Source organism: Protobothrops mucrosquamatus, unplaced genomic scaffold (assembly GCF_001527695.2).
Source record: "Protobothrops mucrosquamatus isolate PMUCROS unplaced genomic scaffold, P.Mucros_1.0 scaffold373, whole genome shotgun sequence".
Taxonomy (NCBI): Eukaryota; Metazoa; Chordata; class Lepidosauria; order Squamata; family Viperidae; genus Protobothrops; species Protobothrops mucrosquamatus.
The window spans coordinates 229,768-249,123 of NW_015386705.1; the positions used below are offsets into that span (position 1 = coordinate 229,768).

The 19,356-nt window shown below is 39.8% G+C and overlaps 1 protein-coding gene across 1 annotated transcript in view; it reads right to left on the reverse strand.

Annotated features, from left to right (window-relative positions):
* Nucleotides 1-308: 308 nt before the first annotated feature.
* Nucleotides 309-19,356, reverse strand: part of SRC (SRC proto-oncogene, non-receptor tyrosine kinase) — a 35,456-nt gene continuing 16,408 nt past the window's right edge. The window contains exons 3-11 of the mRNA XM_015815745.1: nucleotides 14,915-15,013; nucleotides 13,022-13,125; nucleotides 10,274-10,423; nucleotides 8,343-8,498; nucleotides 6,817-6,920; nucleotides 6,195-6,305; nucleotides 4,859-5,012; nucleotides 3,059-3,190; nucleotides 309-1,110 (exon numbers count right to left, since the gene is read on the reverse strand). Of these exons, the coding sequence (XP_015671231.1) occupies nucleotides 902-1,110; nucleotides 3,059-3,190; nucleotides 4,859-5,012; nucleotides 6,195-6,305; nucleotides 6,817-6,920; nucleotides 8,343-8,498; nucleotides 10,274-10,423; nucleotides 13,022-13,125; nucleotides 14,915-15,013 (1,219 nt within the window). The 3' untranslated portion in view covers nucleotides 309-901. The remainder of the gene's footprint in view (nucleotides 1,111-3,058; nucleotides 3,191-4,858; nucleotides 5,013-6,194; nucleotides 6,306-6,816; nucleotides 6,921-8,342; nucleotides 8,499-10,273; nucleotides 10,424-13,021; nucleotides 13,126-14,914; nucleotides 15,014-19,356) is intronic.

Below are 19,356 nucleotides of genomic sequence, written 5' to 3' on the forward strand. Positions count from 1 at the left end.
GTCCTGAACAATTTGGGGATCATTATTTGCTTTATGACATTATATGTCCTACCTTACGCAAATGCTGGGTACAGTTTCCCCAAGAATGTCCTTTACTTCATTTACAGCCAGAAGGCAAAGAACAACACATTTTCTAAACAAACCAAATACATCCAGTTCAACCTATTATATGGCTAAGATTGGCAAGGGCACCTCCACGAACAGGACAAGACTGGATAGACAGTGGCACAGAAGAAAATGGTGTCAAATAAAAAGGAGAGGATTACAAACACACGAAATGTGCAGTGTCCACACTATAAGCGAGCTACATTTTTTTTCCTTGGATTCAGTCAGCCTAGATCCAGATATTTGAATACAAGTAGGGAAATTGTGCTGGTTTTGTCCATAAAGAAGAACAAAAGCCACGAGGGTCTGAAAGGCATACTTCCTTAGCATCAGAATTCAATCAGAAATGACTCAAGTGCTTTGATGCAGGATGGTCCTGCATCAAATGCAGGATTGTCCTGATGGCAATTCCTTCTAATCATAGTCAAGAGTGGTTTTGATGGAGGACACAATCCTGAAAATAAGTGACCTTCAGGAGTAGGATCCTTGCTCCTACTTGATCTTTTCTTTTGCAGAAAGTTTTGGTGTTCCTGAAACTCCTCTGCTGTACCACAACCAACTTCAAATTGAAATGAGACTTTGTTCACTCACAATCCATCAAGTCTTTCATTAACCACATTTGTATGATAAAGTAATTGGTGCAATCCTTAAAAAGAAGGGCAACTTGTCAGAATGACAAAAACACCCTGGCTAGTACTCCAGCAGGAGTCCTAATATGACTCAAAAGTTCCTCTCTAGAGCACACTTGCCATTAGAGCAGCATAAAGTCTTGTGGCAACTGATCCAGTCCTCAGACCTATAGATTTTCGCCTGGCTGATACTGGGGCTCTGTTGATGTGAAGTAATCCTCCAGGAAAGCTTGGAGGTATTCAAAGGTTGGCCTTTCCTCAGGATCCTTTCTCCAGCACTGGCACATCAGATCGTGTAGAGATTCTGGGCACTCTGGTGGACAGGGCATCCGATAGCCTCGTTCCACTTGATCTAGGACTTCCCGGTTCACCATGCCTATGATACAAAAAATGGGGAAAGATAGAGACAGAAGAAGAAGAAAGAGAGAGATTCTTAATGTATCTAGTACATAAGGGAAAATACTTGAAATTGTTCCTGGTTTCGTAATTTTGTTCTTTTTTATTTTGTTGGAATCAAATAGTATACTCTCCAATCGAAATATACACAGGCATTGCTAATTATGTGAGCTCTTTCCAATGGTATAAACATTTCAGTAATGATTACAGAGAAGCAATATGTTCCCCTTTATTGGGTGTGTCCAAGCTGAAACTAGACATTTGTCAAGAATGCTTCTATTTGTATTAAAGCCTTACCCTAAACAGGGCTTTACCCTAAACAGGCCCCTTCCAACTTTACGTTTCTATGATTCTTCTTAACTAATAAGCACAGAATTGGAAGTGCCAAGAAAGTCATCTTATCTAATTCTCTGCTCTATGCCAACACATCCAGAACAGATGGCTAGCCAGCCACTGCTTAAGTACTACTCAAGAAGAGCTTTCCTCAGAGATTACCATGGCACAATAATATTTTCTGAAGTAGACTTTGATTTTGCATTCAAAATCTAGGAAAACATTCTGTGAGTCACCAACTAATGATGCCTCCTAGTTTAAGAGATCACACTGGGTATCAAGAAGCAGCAGCAGCAGCAGCCATCTTCAACATCCCCTTACATAAGCTATCCACACACTCTGCTGAGTTCTGCTTCCTAAGTATTTTTACTGCTTAAAGAACAATGCAAGAATCCAAATTCTACAATTCCTTTCATTTGTTAAAACTGAGAAATATGTGCAGGCAGGGAATTGCAAAGTCTGTAGGTGGATAACATGGTAATCTTTGAACTGTGAGTTTCAGTTTCTGTCAAAATTGGCTTGTTGAATAAAGGGGAAGAACAACACACTGAAAAGTTACCCAAGAAAAGAAATCAAAATCTAATTAAAAGAGGGTGGATATTGACAAATACTTTAAAATATATGAAGTCAGCAACATCTTAGTATTTTAGTTAATGCAGAATAATGTATTACATTTAACCTTTCTAACTGACTCTGCTATATTTCTTTTAGAACAAACCCAGACATTGCAGAGGATGGGGATTTTTTCCCCCTCTCATGCCCTGGATACATCTTATAAATCAGAGCTTTGGTAAAAGCTGCCAAGAAGATTTTAAAGCAGTGTTTCTCAACCTTGACAATTTTAAGGCATATGGACTTCAACTCCCAGAATTCCACAGGAGTTGAAGTCCACATGCCTTAAAATTGTCAAGGTTGAGAAACACTGTTTTAAAGGTTCAAAAAAAAATGTTATGACACAGCTTCTGTCTCATTTTTCCATCTAAGGATCTAGAAAGCTGTGCTGTATCTTAAGAAGGAGGGCTTGCACTGTAGAACCTGAGTTTAAGCTTAGTAAGACTGGAAGTCAAGCTCAGAAGTTTCCTTTACGGACTAACATTCAAGAATGGCTTACGGGAAGGCATGACATCATGCCAGAATGAAAACCCTGAAGAACAATATTTCATTTCAGTTCAGAGACTTCCAGCTTGATTAGTTGTGCCATAGAGCCCTGACAAGGACATTCAGGGCTCTAGGTAGGCCAGATTGGCACTCTGACAAGTGTTTTGGCCTGGTAATAACCCATCCAGCATTGGGAGAGGTGAAGAGCTGGTGAGATGAGGTTTAATTGCCACTACCTGTTTTCAGATAGATTGGCCTTCATCACTTATGGTTAGTAGTAGGACCCCCCTTTCAAGGGGAAAGAAATGTAGTCTGAACCAATAGCTAAGTATGGCCAATCACACTCTAGCCTCCTCTTCCATGAATTATCTGGCTTTCTTCACAGTGTATTCCTTCATTAGATTTTTATCCCATGGAACTCATAGTAGATAGAAAGAGTTCCCTACAGCTGTTTTTGAAGCTCTTGGCACCTATATCAAAAGTGAACACACACTTACCGGGATACGGCACTCGACCTTTGGTGGCAAGTTCTGTCAAGAGTATTCCAAAGGACCAAACATCTGACTTGATAGTGAACCGACCATACAGAGCAGCTTCTGGGGCAGTCCATTTGATGGGAAATTTAGCACCTAAGCACGGAAACAGGAATGTACATAAAAAGATTGAAAACTCTTATTCAGGTGTCCTTGTCTAGGGACCACGAAAAGAGGGAACAAGTGGAGAGAATTACATTCACATGTGCTGCCATGTCTACCAACTACTTTTTATCATTCATCAGCTGTAAACAATGCAATAGTAATTTGAAACATACCTAAATAAATCTCTTACTACCATGTTTCTCTGAAAATAAGACTTGGTCATACTTTTTTTTTGCACCAAAAGATGCACAAGGGCTTATTTTTGGGGAAACATGGTATCAGGGTGATCAGCCCGGCTGGGCGCCCCACCCCCCAGCACGTGCACAAAAGGCAGCGAGCTCAGAGAAGCTGACAGTGTCTGGCAGCAGCCAGAGATCACTGGCCCCTTGGCGCAGCACAGGTAAATCCAAGCACGGAGGCAGAGGTGGGGGGGAGGCAGGCGATCCGGATGTGCTGCGCAACCGCCTGGCTCATGGGAGGCTTGCACAGCAGCACTGGCAGCAGATGGAGGGGAAGTAGGTAGTATCAGTAGGATGCAGGCATTCTCTTGCTCAGCATATACTGCCGTGTTTCTCCAAAAATAAGACCCACTCAGAAAATAAGTCCTAGCCTGAATTTTTAGTGTGTTCCTAATATAAGCCCTACCCCCCAAATAAGCCCAGGGGTGGGCGTGGCTAGCACAGGAGGTGGCGAGCACATGGGGGCTGATGGTGTGCCCATGTAGTGCAGGTAAGTCCAAGCGTGGAGGCAGAAGCAGGGTAGGGGAGGCAGATGATCCGGACGCACTGCGTGGTCATCTCACTTGCGGGAGATTCATCTCACTTGCGGGAGGCTTGCACAGTGGCACCGGCAACAGGCAGGGGCATGGGGGGAAGCAGGCAATCTGGATGTGCTGTGCAGCTGCCTGGCTCACGGGATGCTTGCGCAGCAGCACTGGCAACAGGTGGAGGCAGAGGCACAGGGAGAAGGCAGGCGATCTGGATGCGCTGCATAGCTGCCTGGCTTGTGGGAGGCTCACACGGTGGCATTGGCAGAGGGAGAAGGAAGGCGATCTGGACGTGCTGCACAGCAGTCTGACTCATGGGAAGCTCACACAGTGGCACCAGCAGCAGCAGAGGCAGAGACATGGGGGGAGAGGCAGGCGATCCCAATGGGCAGCATGACCGCCTGCCCGGCACGGCTGCGAGCAAGCCAAGAGATGGTGGAATGGAGTGGGTGGCGTGTTGGGATCGCTTGCCTCTCCCCATGCCTCTGCTTCCACCTGCTGGCGGTGCCACCGCACAAGCCTCCCACAAGCGAGACGACCGCGCAGCGCATCCGGATCGCCTGTCTACCTCCTGCCTCTGCCTCCACACTCGGATTTACCTGCGCTGCATGGACTGCTGCATACCATCAGCCCCCACATGCTCGCTGTCTCCTGTGATGGCCATGTCCACCCCATCCCCCCCGGGCTTATTTTTGGGGTAGGGCTTATATTAGGAACATGTAAAAAAATCGGGTTAGGGCTTATTTTCTGGGTGGGTCTTATCCTCAGGAAAACACGACAGTATCTGCTGAGCGAGAGAATGCCTGCATCCTACTGATACTACCTTCTTCCCTCTGAAGCAGCAATTCTTCAGAAGTTATTTTTTACCTAAACAGATTAAAGAGTGATCATACCTTGTCTTGCTGTGTATTCATTGTCCTCAATCAGTCGTGCCAGTCCAAAGTCAGCTACTTTGCACACCAGGTTCTCCCCCACAAGGATGTTGGCAGCTCGGAGATCTCTGTGAACGTAGTTCATCCTTTCCACGTAGGCCATGCCAGAAGCAATCTAACATCATTCCAAAGGCAAATTGAAGTCTAAGGCTCGAACTGTTATTAAAACAAGACGTCTAAAATGAGGAATTTCGTAATCAGTTTAGTTGTTCGGAATAAGTGAAGTGTGGTTCCCTTTAAGACCCAATGTCAGTAAACACATCATTTCAGAACATACTACCACTAGAATTTTATAGTTACATCCTGTGTCTGATGCATTATCAATTACTACTCCGACTGGTGGTAAAAAAAAAAAAATGACTGAGGCCTCTGCTGCAGAGTAAATAGCTTACTTAGAAACACTCAGAACTTCATGAGTGTTTGCAGAAGATACTTATTTAAGTCAGTTAAAGTTATATAACTACATTTACACAACAATAAAGCTTAATTAATGTTAATACTTCTTTGTGATTTGACCTGATGCACGAGCCCAAGCTATATGGTTAATCTGTAATTCAATATATTCTGCAAAATTTAAAAAAATGGATTAATTCAATAAGCAGGTTATATTATTTAAATGCAACCAACATACTGTATATTTTCCCCTGGCCTGACTCACTTCAAATTACAAGAAAAATCTTCAGATGTGAATGCATTTATTAAAATGGTTATATTTCATTTTATATAAATAAATCTTAGATAAGATGCAATCAATTAAAACTACACAAAACAACAACAACATAAGTCCAGCAAATCCAGTGTATTAAAACTCCTATCACTGAGATCCCAAAAGCTTGGAGAAACAGTAATTTTTCCTTGATATACATGCTGGTGCCATTCTAATTAGGTGTAGTGGTGGTGGTATTGTTTGAACAGAAAAGTCTCAGTCTTTCTCTTTATATCCACACAATCCATTGCAATGAGACGGCAGCAAACAAATTTAATAACTAAATAAAAGTAATGTATTACTTCTCATAGTGGGAGACAAAGAAAAACTCTTGCTAACAGTAGATGTTAATGTTCAGGCAGCTGTTCACAAGGGGGGTCCCAAATATGGTGATTTCCAAGCAGAGTGCTCTATATTTTTATTCACATATTTGTGGATGAGGTCCTCATGTCCATATTCAAATAGAAAGAACACAGGAAACAGTAGATTGCTTTCTATACCAGTTCAGGACCTACCTCCCAAATGCTGAGTCGTGATATAGATGTGAAAAAGAGGCACTAAGTTATCTGCAGCAAAGTCTTTTATACTCACCTGTGCAGCCATATCCACCAGCTGGGGCAGTCTCAGATACTTGCCCATCTCTCCCTTCAAAAAATCCAGGAGGCTCCCTACAGTAGAATAGAAAGTTGTCAGGAATTCAAATAGGGGGAAATCACGAAACCATTAAACTTTCTAAAACTCTTCATTATTATCACTTAGCCACACACATAAATTGGGGTGTAATTTTCTACTCCTTGAGTTTTATTGTGACATGTTAAGCAAGAACTGAATCGTAAACTACCTATGTGATAAGCAATCACACAGTTCCTTCAGTGCTTGTTAAGCAGTGTATGAATTCATTCAGCCCCAAATTACAACACTACATCTTTAGTTGTGTAAATGCATTTTTAGCAGTCAGCTTCATGTTTCACATGCTATTGTATCCAGTGACACAGAAATTATAAATATAGTTAGGCAAACATATATTTTCCTTCCAGTTTCAGATGTCTCCTCTGTCTGTGTTTTCCCTATTTCTCAACCTTCCTCTTCTTTCGTATAGCTCTTTATCCTTCTTGTCTATCATCGTGTACATTCGTGGAAACGTGTACATGAGACAATGTTACATTTAACCGAGAAGACTTTGGTGTCGTATGTCGACGTGGTCGAAAAGTACCGCGTCAAAGAAGTATTGGACTCGGAGGACATCTTTACGAAGACCTCTGTAACAGGGTCCCTTTAGAGTCTTGATTGCCACCCTGGTGGTACCATTCCAGGTCCCTGGAGAAGAAACAGAATTAGCTTTCTCAACAAGAAGCATGACTTGTATAAGCTTAGTTTGTCAGGTACCAATCTCTTCAGATATTAAAACATGTAAGTTACCAGATTTGGGGTCTGCTGATACTACATTCATTGTTATATACAGTTACATACAAAAGAGTTGTGATGGTGCAGTGGTTAGAATGCAGTACTGCAGACTAACTCACTGCTCACTCCAGGAGTTCGATTCTGAGCAGCTCAAGGTTGACTTAGCCTTCCGCAGTTGGTAAAATAAAGACCCAGATTGTTGAGGGCAATATGCTGACTCTGTAAACTGCTTAGAGAAGGTTGTAAAGCACTATGAAGTGGTACATATGGTAAGTCTAAGTGCTATTGCTATTGTACATCCAAGTACAGATAAAGAATTGGTACAGGATACAATTGCTGTCAAAAGCAATGATCCTTGTGAATTTGGTGCACAAATGTTTCACTTCCAAAACCTCCATGCTGTCCTCTTATAAATTCACAATTTCAGAAAGAACTAGAGTCAAAATGTAACAGTCAGAAACGAAGGCCAAGCTAATTTTAAAATATGTATCCCTGTCCTAAGAAATTGGAAGGTAGAGTTCTAATTCCTCCTGCAGTTCTGTGATATAAATAGAAATGCAAAAACAGTCCTCCAATCAGGTATCAAACATGCTCAACCGTCTTTAATTAAAATGATTAAGAGATCCTCTTGGATCAGTTTCCTCAGAAATTTTATATTAAGGCTCTCAAGATAACAGAATGCTCAGGTCATCCACATTGAACCATCTTGGAACTAGACTTTCTATATCATGTCTGAGAACATTCATAATATTAATACTCTATGCAAATTGAAAGGTATTAGTATTTAGTAGATGGCCAATATCTGTTTGAGATGTGGAGTTTGGTCCCACTATCCTTGTCATTATCTTCATTTCCATTGATTTCAATGAGTCTGCTCAAAGAACTACATTTGAAAACTTCCCACAATCTTGTATATTTGATAGTTATGTGTTTGAATACTCTTGTTTATTTGTTCATTGCTTTATTGGCTTTGCATGCCACTCAGTCACTGAAGTAACTCTAAGCATCTTACATGTTAGGATTAAAATAGACATTGAATAATGAAATAGAAAACAGCAGTAATGCATAGTTAGTACAAGATCCCACATTCTTTGGTGCAAGTTCACCAGCTGATATCATACTATTAAAACAGCTGTTATAACTGACTTTACATCTTTTGCTATAGCAAGTCATAAAACAATGCAGCTGATTTCTTAGCAAATCAACAATCACCTCCCAAGTCATAGGACAGTCAAAAGTGAAAAGCTTGCTCTAAGTATTTTTCCATGCCTGAAAATACATTTTCAGAAATGCACTGTTCATCAGATAAAATAATCATTTCTTGGACATTCTTACCCATCCAGACTTCTCCAAAGCAGCCTTGTCCAAGTTTGACCTCTAGTCGCAAAGATTCCCGAGGGATTTCCCAAGCATCTTTTGCCAAGCCCTGTGTCTGAGGCTTGCTGGTTGGGCAAACATTGGTAAGACGGTGGCACAAACCATCTGCATGTTCTATGAAAGAATAACATCAATTACAGAACATAAGAACACCTGTTTATTTTAGACCAGCCTGAATCTCCATTTTAAGTTTTCATTACTTGACTGGAATTATAATATTTACTCTACTTCATGTTTCAATATAAGGTATTTGGCAAACAAATGAGCCCCAGTTCAGAGCAGTTTAGGTACCTCTGATTGAATATCTCCTACAGGTTGTCCTCATAACCACAGTTGGAACCAGCAGCTTGGCCATTAAATGAAGCGGTTGTGAAACATCAAAACGTTATGATCTTATTTCAATTTTCCTTTGCTTTACTGACTGAAGACTGGTCACTGTTGTAACTGTAAAGTCTCTAAATAAGGCCGTCACTAAATGAGGACTATTAATATGGTGGTGTAGTCATTACTCTACTTGCAAACTTTTGAGTTATGAAATAAACCTGTCTGTAACTCTTGGAAGTTGGGCAAAGGTACACCATAACTAACTCTTTCTGCCTTCTTCTGATTTCTGCTCGCATACTGGTCGCTGATTCTCATGTATACTGTTCATCGTTTAGTTGTGTAGTGCAGGGCTTTTCAACCTGTGGTACGGGTACCACCTGTGGTACATTGGCACCTGGCAGGTGGTACGCGAGCATCCTAGAAAAGTGGTAGCAGGGGAGAGGAATGAGCTGAACCAGTGGCAGCACCGCACAAGCCTGAGTGAGAGACGGCTGGAGCTGCAGGGCTGTCAGGGCTCAGCGGAAGCGCCAGGATCAGCGCCAGGCTCCAGCTGGAAAGCAGCACTGATCCTGGTGCTTCTGCTGAGCCCAGAAGAAGCGCCGATCAGCTGGAATGTTGCAGCCTCTCCAGGGTCTTGTGATTTACATTCAGATGCTTGGCAACTGATTCACATTTATGACGGTCACAGTGTCCCAGGGTCATGTGAAGTGACCAAAACCTGCTGCAACCACCCAGCAGACGGGGGGAATAAAAACTAAACACCCCCCACCCCACCCCCGCTGCCAATCCTCAACAGAAATGTTCACAACAATGAAAACCTCGGACAGGAGGAAGAGCGCCGCCGGGTGGGCAGGCAGGTGTCTTGCTCGGCTGTGGCTTGGGGGGCACTTTTTTCAGTGCCATTGTAACTTCCAACAGTCACTAAGTGAACTGTTGTAAGTCGAGGACTACCTGTACTTTATCACTTTTTTCCTTTTTTTTTTTTTTGGTCAAGTTTTTGACCTCTTGCTAGGTGACTGGTGGTACTCGGATGTTGCCCTATGCTAAAAGTGGCACAATGGGTGAAAAGGTTGAAAAGCCCTGGTGTAGTGACTATGTGTGGGGTCTATTGTAGTGATTGTGAATGTTTGGAATTAAGTGCAAGAGTGATTTTTATGTTTGTTTGGATTTATGAATAAAGCAGACTTATGAACAGCATCTTGGAACGTAGCCTGTTTGTCAGCAGAGGAATGTCTATACATTGAATATATAGTATTCAGTGTATCACTGTATTACAAAATGTATGCTTTATTTTCTTTTCAAGAGTGATGAACAGAAATCTCACATTGTTTGCAGTGACAGTTCAAAGGTAGAAAAGCCATACATAGTCAGGCATTAGAACAATTAAATTTGGATCCAACAATGCAATCTTTCATTGTTCATTTCATATTTAATACTTGATTATTTGATGGGATGTCTTTCAAATATACTCCCAACATATTCACTCTTTTCCTCATTCTGAGGTATCATGTACAGAGATCTTTGCAGAGAACCCAGCCCTCATTAGAAGCTGAAATGACACTTACTGGAATAATAAGCAACTAATTGCTGAAGACTGCTGAATTGTGTACGGGATGTGATATAAAAGCCACCATTATCCAGTTTGCGTATCTTGTAGTGCTTCACATTGAGGCCCTTGGCATTGTCAAAATCTGAGACAGAGAGGCAGTAGGCACCTGTAAAGAAAAAGTGAGAGCTATTTAAGCCTACAATCTTATAGATAATTTGCAATCAATATTTATTAGGACTGATTAACCCAAGATGACAAGACTATATTTTGAGTCTAAGTATGTGTGCATTTCCTTCCTCCCTTCTTTCCTTCCTTCCTTCTCCAAATAACTGAATGCTTCATATCAAAGCACACATGCAATTAGGTCATATGTTTTATGTACATTACATGTCTCTCTACAATGCAAGCTGCTGATTCTACTTCACAATGGTATTTTAGAATAGGGAAAATACGGAATGCAAATCTGTCAAAGCAGAATGTCTTGATCCCACTTATATAAAAGCAAATACTGATGCTACAGTCACCAGGATAGCAGCTTCACAGCAGGTTTAAGATCTGGGGAAGGGGAATGCAGAAGGGACATATTTGAAGAAAGCAACCAAGAAACCCAGGCTGCTCTAATTATGGCCTGCAGATGAATCAGTCTTCATTCTGATCCTGTCAAACCTCACCAGCTAATTTGTATGGGGTTCACACAGGAGGCCTTGATGGCAGGTCTTTGCTACAACTCTTAAGCAGAAAAATCTATAGGGAAAACCGCATTCTCCTTTGCTGTTAGTTCAATGCTCCAATTAAATGGAGAAAGTGCTGCTCTATTAATATCTCTAAGGTATCAGTTTTAGGGTACTACACAAAAATCAGGATTCCAAAATGTTTTCAAAACATATAATTCTGAATTAGATCCTTGTTTCCTCTATGACACATGTCTTCACCCCAAACCCAAAATCTGGCCATGGGCAACACTTTGACCACAATTAATACAATTAAGATACAATCTAAACGATTAACATGAAAATGTTTAGAAACTCTTGTAAAGGTCTCAGAAATTATTAGGAAAACAGATTTCTAACATTGCTGTTTTAGCATTTATGAAGAATTTTTTAAAAATGGCCCAAATCTTTTTATTCATGTCACACTCACACTCATGGTCTATGACCTCTTTTATAAATGGATGTTTAATCTTATTATTTTGAATAATTTTCATTGGGAATTTGCCTAACAAAATTGGATTAAAACCAGACTAAGTTAGACATGTTTTATTTTTATCTATGTGACAAATCACTTATGGATAACTTTGAGTCCTATGTCTAGCATGTCTGGATCCAACTCACTGTAAATGAATAATGGCAGGCAAATGAATGGTCTGAATATGCTATGTTGTACGATCTCTTGTGCCAAGTCAACGTCAGTTACAAACAATACTTGACTTTAAAATATACTCAGACCAAAAGCTGAGATTCCCAGCAGTCTGAAATTTGTGCCACTTTTATTATTTTTCTCTGAATATGCATGACATGCATGCAAACTTTGAAATTTTAGCTTGTTTCACTATTTTAAAAAATGCAATATATGGATAATGCTAAATCAACTCTGTGCTTGTGCAGATTTTCTGGTTGGTACATGTACATTGTTTGTTGCTGTTCTTTTACTCACAAATACAAACTCTACACCTGTTCCATAAATGTAACAAACAACAGCTCCTTGGCAGGATAGAAAGAGAAACCAGAGTTTCCTGTTGCTATTAGTTACCCAGCTATTTCCCCATCCAGTGACCTAGTTTCTACAGTATGTTGTGTTTTTTTTTTTTAAAAAAGAGAAGTACAGGACTGAAGTCTCTGTTTACATTTAAATCCCATCCAGTTCTCCACCCTTCACACCAGTATACAAGAGGGAGATGGAGAGGATGCAGTCCCCTTGACAGAACCAAATGTATGTACTGTATAGATAGAATGGACAAGCAGGGACAATAAGTATGCTATTAACATAAGAGACGGCATACCTCGTGTGATTATTGCTTGCCATTATACTGTATATCAGGCAAGAAAAAAGACCCTTGGAGAGGCAATACATGTTCCAAGACCCCAAGTCTGAAATCTTCCTCTACTCTACTACTGCCTACTTTTAAAAGCAAGTTTAACCATTATTTACATGGTTGCAATAGTTTATCATTCTTAAATTAAGGTATCCCATATTAACTACTGCAGATAATTGCTTTTCATTGCCTCAGTCAAATGGCATCAATAGAAACCTAACAGAGGACCCATTCATGGGGTTCCTTTGCCTCATACTTCAAGGCTTGTTCAATTCTAGTTACTGCAGTCTGAAAATATGTAAAATACCCCATTTTATATTTTCTGCTTTGAAATAGCAGGAAGTTCTGGGAGTTGCAAAATGTGTAATGTAAACACAGGCATTAACACAGGTCTTAAAAGACAAAGAATACAAGTTCTTCCTCATCTCTAGAAAACAACAGAAAACTGCGAGCCCCCCAGTGTGTATGATGTCGACACATCCATGCTTGCATTTAAAATGTTAATTACAGCCCATGACCACTGAGAAATTGCCAATATTTAAGGTGAATGAGAGACAATCCCCAGTTTGAATATAGTGGAGGGTAGGTGAAGAGTGTGGTTTAACCATTAGAAGTTTGGGAAACATCCTTCTACGGGCAGAGAGAGAATTCTATTGTCTCCATTGAAATGGAAGACTGAGTTTCTCATACATTCTCCCCCTAAGCATCCTTTTCTTTTCCAGTGTTTATTACCTTTTGTAGTCTCACTCTCTCTTGCCAGAAAAGTCCCTCGGGGATTCTCTGGATTGAGCAGTAATCGTTCAGATTCTCGGCGGGTTATCTTTCCAAAATACCATCTGCAATAATAGAATATAAATAAATGTACGGTAGCAAGATCCCATCTTCATTTAAATCACTGCAAACATTTCTGCAGACAGAGGAATCCAATATTTTCTCCTATAAATATATAGCCTCCAAAGGTTAAAGGTCATGCCAAAATAATTTTAGTCTACAGGAAAGAATGCTAATATTTTTCAGTTGCATTCTAGATAGCAAAAATATAGATTGACAATTATTAAAAACCTCATTAGATTTCAGCACCTTCAAAATATTGCATCATCCGAAAGCAAGATTTACAACAATGTGAGGTTTTGAGAATTTACACATTTTAAATTACTTTAATGTGGAAGAATATTAAATGCTATTTTGGGATGGGTAAAGCATTTTGGAATGGGTTAACATCACTGCATTTCTAGAGCTCACATTGCCAAAGTTTGTAAGATTCTAAAATATCAGAATTCAAGCAGGAGATAGCATGTAAACATTGAACTGGCCCCTCTCATGAAATAGTCTTATTCTTGAAAAGTTGATGCATTAGGGATCCTTTTTTGACATATTAGGAATCCTTTTCTTGAATATATTGATGTTCCAGTTTCACAGTTTTTCAAATATGTTTTAATCTGATCTAATCATTTTGTACTTTGCACATTAAACTCTAAACCATCCAGTTGGTGTCAGAAGCATTAAATGAAAAAGCAGTAAACACCAAGATGCTATAAAATATAATAACCTCCATAGAAGTAGCTATCCTGCTACGCTGAAATCAACCGTTCATAAATACAGACAGATGAAAGGCAATAATAATGCAAAATCAATACTGACTATCTCACTGATACAAAATGCTGTGATGATGGCCATTGATTTAGATGACTATAAAAAGAAACTAAATCAATTTATTATGCCTATCAGCAGGTAATTTTCTCTTTAGGCAGCATGCCACTAAATGCTGAGGCAACACAATTCCTTTGAAAGAAGGGTTTCATAATGCAAAGAAGCACATATGAAGATCTCTTTTGAAATCATTAAAGCAATGACGTCTTCTTTCAGACTCATATATCTCCTTTGGAAGCTACCTCCAGTTGTCAAGTATTGTTGAAAAGTCTGGGATTCCTCCAGCTCAGTATTCTAGATTCTCCCTATAAAAACGTTAGTAATAAAATAAAAATAAAGCATAATTTTCCAGAATCTCTTTAATCTTAGACTTGAAGGAATAGACCAATTATGTATATCAGTTCCCCCTAGCTTGTAAAAGTTTCCTAAATATGCCTGCTAATTTGCTATTTATTTTCAAAGCTGATCTAACAATGTCAGCTTGGAATTCTCCTTCCCATCATAAATAAGATTAGCAATATCATTCTTGATATTGAGAAAGTTGTTGAAAATATGGTTTTAAAGAAATGAGTACAGAATATACCTGAGATGGAGCATGGCTTAAGCTATCTGATAAATTTGCATCTATCAGCACCTTAGTAAATGCCCAAAAAAATGCCAAGCTTCTTGATTGTTGCTATATTCTTTTATTTTTGAAGTAAATCTAAATGTGGGAACTCATTCTCTTGAAACACAACGTGTTTTCTGCAACTAAAAGTTCTTCCTACCCTCCATAAACACACCATTTGACACTAAAAGTTATCTAGAGAATATACATATTTGTGAACTAGCCCAAAGTCACATACTCAGGAACTCTGTTTAAGAGAATTACAAAATGATTTGAGGGTTGCCCTCAAACGGTTATAACTAGAATGATTTTGTCTGATAAAAGGCTTAACATAATTCTTTTCAGTCTATTTATAATATTTTAATTACTCTTCTGCTTGGATGGAATCTGAAGGTGCGACGTAGTTACTGGGGATGTAACCTTTCTGGCCAGTTGTGAGAGAGTGAGCCAGCCACCAATCTCCTTCCCTGGAAAACACAAAGCAAAATAATACATCAGTGAGAACAAATTAGTCAAATTACTTTCTCCATCCATCATTATTACCAGTTTTCCCCAAAGATTTTGCTTCCGTTCCTCCTGCCCATTGGCTTAGGTCAAATCTCTATTTGGGGGCACATTCTGTATTACATGTTGGCCAGAAAACTTCATGAAAACTAAGACTTCCAGCAGTATTTTCAGGTGTCCTCTGGGGGACTAATTCTAGAATTTTCAACCAGCACGACCTTTGGCTGGGATTCTAGGAATTGCAATCCCAATATATCTCAAAAGTAGCACATTGTTAAGAGAAGAAGAAAGAAAAGCTCCCTAACAGTCTTGGTTCTTTTCTTACAATAGATCAACAGTGCTCTTTTGAATTTCTAGAAAAGGAGATATGACAAAATTTGGCAGAAGTATTTATGGAGATAGCCGAAGCAAAATGATTTTCTACATTCACTGTGTTCCAGATTTGCTGGGAGGCAATTCAGGTTTGCAACGTGAAGCCAAACACATTCCTATTCATGAAATAGGAATTTATTTTTTAAAATTCTTTTTGAAATAAGGCAGAGATTGTGGTTTAGCTATCCATTCAATTTTATACATCTTCAAACAATACCACACAGTTCTTCGTGCCATAAATGGATTATAATAACCTTTTTCATCTATGCTTTGAGCCATATTCATATTTAAATATGCATTGCAGTCATATAAAAATTAATTTGGATGGAATGATGGGTAAGAATACGCAGAATTGACACAGACAGAATAGAAACAGAAAGGAACACCCACTGCCTATTTTGCAGGATGCCCATTGGCCATCCTGGCTTAGGAAATGAGAAAATGACAATGAAATATAAATCAGCCCATTCAAACACTGTTTTTCAGATAGGGTAAATGGATGCCTGGTCTAAGTAACAAAGCTCATGGAAGAAATGCATTATTATTATTATGGTAGGTCACACAGTCAGCCAGATGTTTAGACTAGATTTGGCATTTGGTATTTGATTAGTCTAGTTAAGTGACAACGCAAGGTCCTTTTAAATAAGGTGTTTCCTTACTTAAAAGGGAAGGGTCGACACCCTGTTGAAAATACCTTTGCAGCCCTTTGAATTTGAACCAGATCTGGTTGCTGAAGGAAGCATTGGAAGTCCGTGAAAGCGGAGGTAGGATCAGGAAGGAAATAGGCATACAAACATAAGAAGAAACATTGTGATAATAAAAAGGGCAGGCACAGCCAACGCAAAGTTTAAATGCGCAACATCTTAAAGCAGTGGCCAATGATTGGGCCACTTGCACAGCTTGGGAATTACTGTATTCCTACTCATTTGGAGAGTGTCAGGTGGAGAGAGAGGCTGCCATGGAATAGCATTAAGAACTTAATATTAAAACTCATTTGTGCTTTTGAAAAAAGATGAGAAAGAAGCTGGGGAGAAACCTATAGATAGTCCTCAACTTATGATCACAATTGAGCTCAAAATTTATGTTGCTGAGCGAGACAGTTGTTAAGCATGTTTTGCCCCATCTTATGACCTTTCTTGCCCCAGTTGCCACAGTATCACTGCAGTTGTTAAGTTAGTTACATGGTTGTTAACGGAATCTGGCTTCCCCATTGACTTTGCTTGCCAGAAGGCCGCAAAAGGTGATCACATGACCCCGGGACACAGCAACCCTCATAAATGTGAACCAGTTGCCAAGCATCTCAGTTTTGATCACGTGATCATGAGGAGACTACAAATGTTGCAAGTGTGAAAAATGGTCATAAATCACTTTTTTCAATGCCGCTGTAACTTCCAACAATGTCTCACTCTAAACGAACTGTTGTAAGTTGAGGACTACCTATATGCTGGAGAAAAGAAAATAAGCAGGCGTACCCAGAAACCATACAAACAAATGCCTCTAGATGGGATAAACTAAAAAGATCGGCCTTCCTTAGTCTGGGCCCCTTCTGGTGTGCTGACTAGAGAATCCGAGGAGTCAAAGTTCACACACAAAGGCTGGGAAGGCTGATAACAAAACAGAGAAGGCAATCTGCTCCACCGAACCAACTTGTGTTGGTAGCAGATTAACACAACGATGCAGTCTTCCACAATACTATTTGTTAAGCAGAAAAGAAATACGAAATTAATTCATTTTACGTATTTCAAGGTTGATTTCATAAGGCATTCAATTAAGACCATTAAGAGATGGGGAGCTAGTTGTGAGATCATGTACGGGTAGTCCTCAGCTTACGACCACAATTGAACTCAACATTTCCATTGCTAAACAAGATAGTTGTTAAGTGAGTTGTGCTCCATTTTATGACATTTTTGGCCACAGTTGTCAAGTGATTCACTGCAGTTGTTAAGTGAATCATGTGGCTGTTAAGTGAATCTGATTTCCCCCATTGACTTTGCTTGTCGGAAGCCAGCTGGGAAGGTTACAAATGGTGACCCCATGACCTTGGGACTGCTGCAACAGTTGTAAGTGTGAAAAACAGTCATAATTTATTTTTTTCGGTGTCGTTGTAACTTCAAACTAAGTCAAGAACTACCTGTATTCCTTTCCTCTTGATTATTATAGGGTTCTAATGAAGGAAAATATTTGTAGCTCAGGGTTGACATGAAGGCTCCTTGGTGCTCTCCGAGCTTGGTTGTTTTCTTGCAGACATTTCATTACCCTAACTAGGTAACATCATCAGTGCTAGTAAGGAGTGCTGTTTGCTGTCAGTTTAATGAGCCCAAAATAGAAAGAGACTCCAACACCTTCCCACCAATAATCAGCATTCAGTTCAGCATAGATTAACTCCAAGGTCACCTTCAGACTAACCATCAAGTAAGTAATACTCCAATCAAGAAACTGCCAAACAGCCATTAGTAACCAAAGAATTCCTAAGGCCGCTCCCCACCCACACAGGGAGACAAGAATATAAACAGCACTCCTTATTAGCACTGATGATGTTACCTAGTTAGGGTAATGAAATGTCTGCAAGAAAACAAGCAAGCTCAGAGAGCATCAAGGACCCCTTATTATAGGGTTTAAATTTGTCAACTTTATTTGCTTATTACTATGTTTCGTTGGGCTTTATTTTGATTATTCCTGGGTTCTTGTTGTATAACCTCAGAAAAATAGTGATTACTTAGCAGACTAAATGCAGGAGTTATCAATATCTGCACTATTAACAGTTCATACCATCCCTTAAGGCGTAACATGGTTTTCACACATGGAACTAAATTTCATTTTTGATGTGTGCCATTGTGCCCACAGTAAAAAAATGACAATAAAGGTTATCTTATCTTATCTTATCTTATCTTATCTTAATCTTAATCTTACCTTACTTTACCTTATAGAAACAGGTTAACAAATTTAGATTAGGAAAGTGCTTAAAGGCCACTTCTCACTACTAGTAAAAGTGTCACATTAAAATAAAAATGCAATGCATCTTAGGAAGCATTAGGGTAAAACCAAAAAACTGCAAATTTCTTGGCCTTCAGATGAGCACAGCAAAATCCTAATAGAAGAATTCAGTATCTGATTTGTACTACAGACCCAGTAAAAGCAGAGCAAAATGAGAATAAAGATCCAGACAAGCTTCAGCCACAACCTGCAAAAGATGAGATGCTGTGGGATAAGCCAGCTATGCTTCCAAGAGTGAACTAGGTCAAAAGTGAGGACTCCAAGACTTCATTCTGCTCCTGGCTCTGTGTGACCCAGCCAACAAGCATTCACAGAACGTCCAGGTGGCTTGGAATGGCCTTATCATGCAGAATCGCTCCGAGACAGCCACTAGCATAAAGGAAGTCTTACAAATATTCAGTCTAATCCTCCACAAATCCCTGGGAACCAGAACATTGGCTTCTAAATTCAAATTTATCTGAGGTTTCCAAACGCTTGGGAGGTTTACTGTCTAAATCTGTGTTAATCCACCCAGTTTTGCTCTTAAAAAATGTTCTAGGAAGAATTACAGAATTTTTTAGAGATATTTTTTGCATGTTTCCCCCTAGTGTTCTTATGGTGCAAGCTAAATAGCAGCTGGAAAATGTGTACCAAATGTTGCTTACACTGAGCATACAATTTTTATATGCAGGTGCTATATGGTTATTATGATATTTCAAATCAAACTTAGCATTATATTGGGGTCAACAATTAACTCTTAACAGGGACTTCCGGTGGCAGGCGACTTCGTCGGTCGCAGCTGTTTGCTGCCTCCCGCCTGTTTCGCGTAAAAGCCGGTTTGACAGCCAGCACCAGCTGTCAAACGGCTTGATACCTTTCCCCTGGGTATAAGGGGATAGGTGAGCTGCCCGGGGTAGGAGTTGAGTTCCCGAGTCGTCCTATATGGACGATGTAGGTGAGA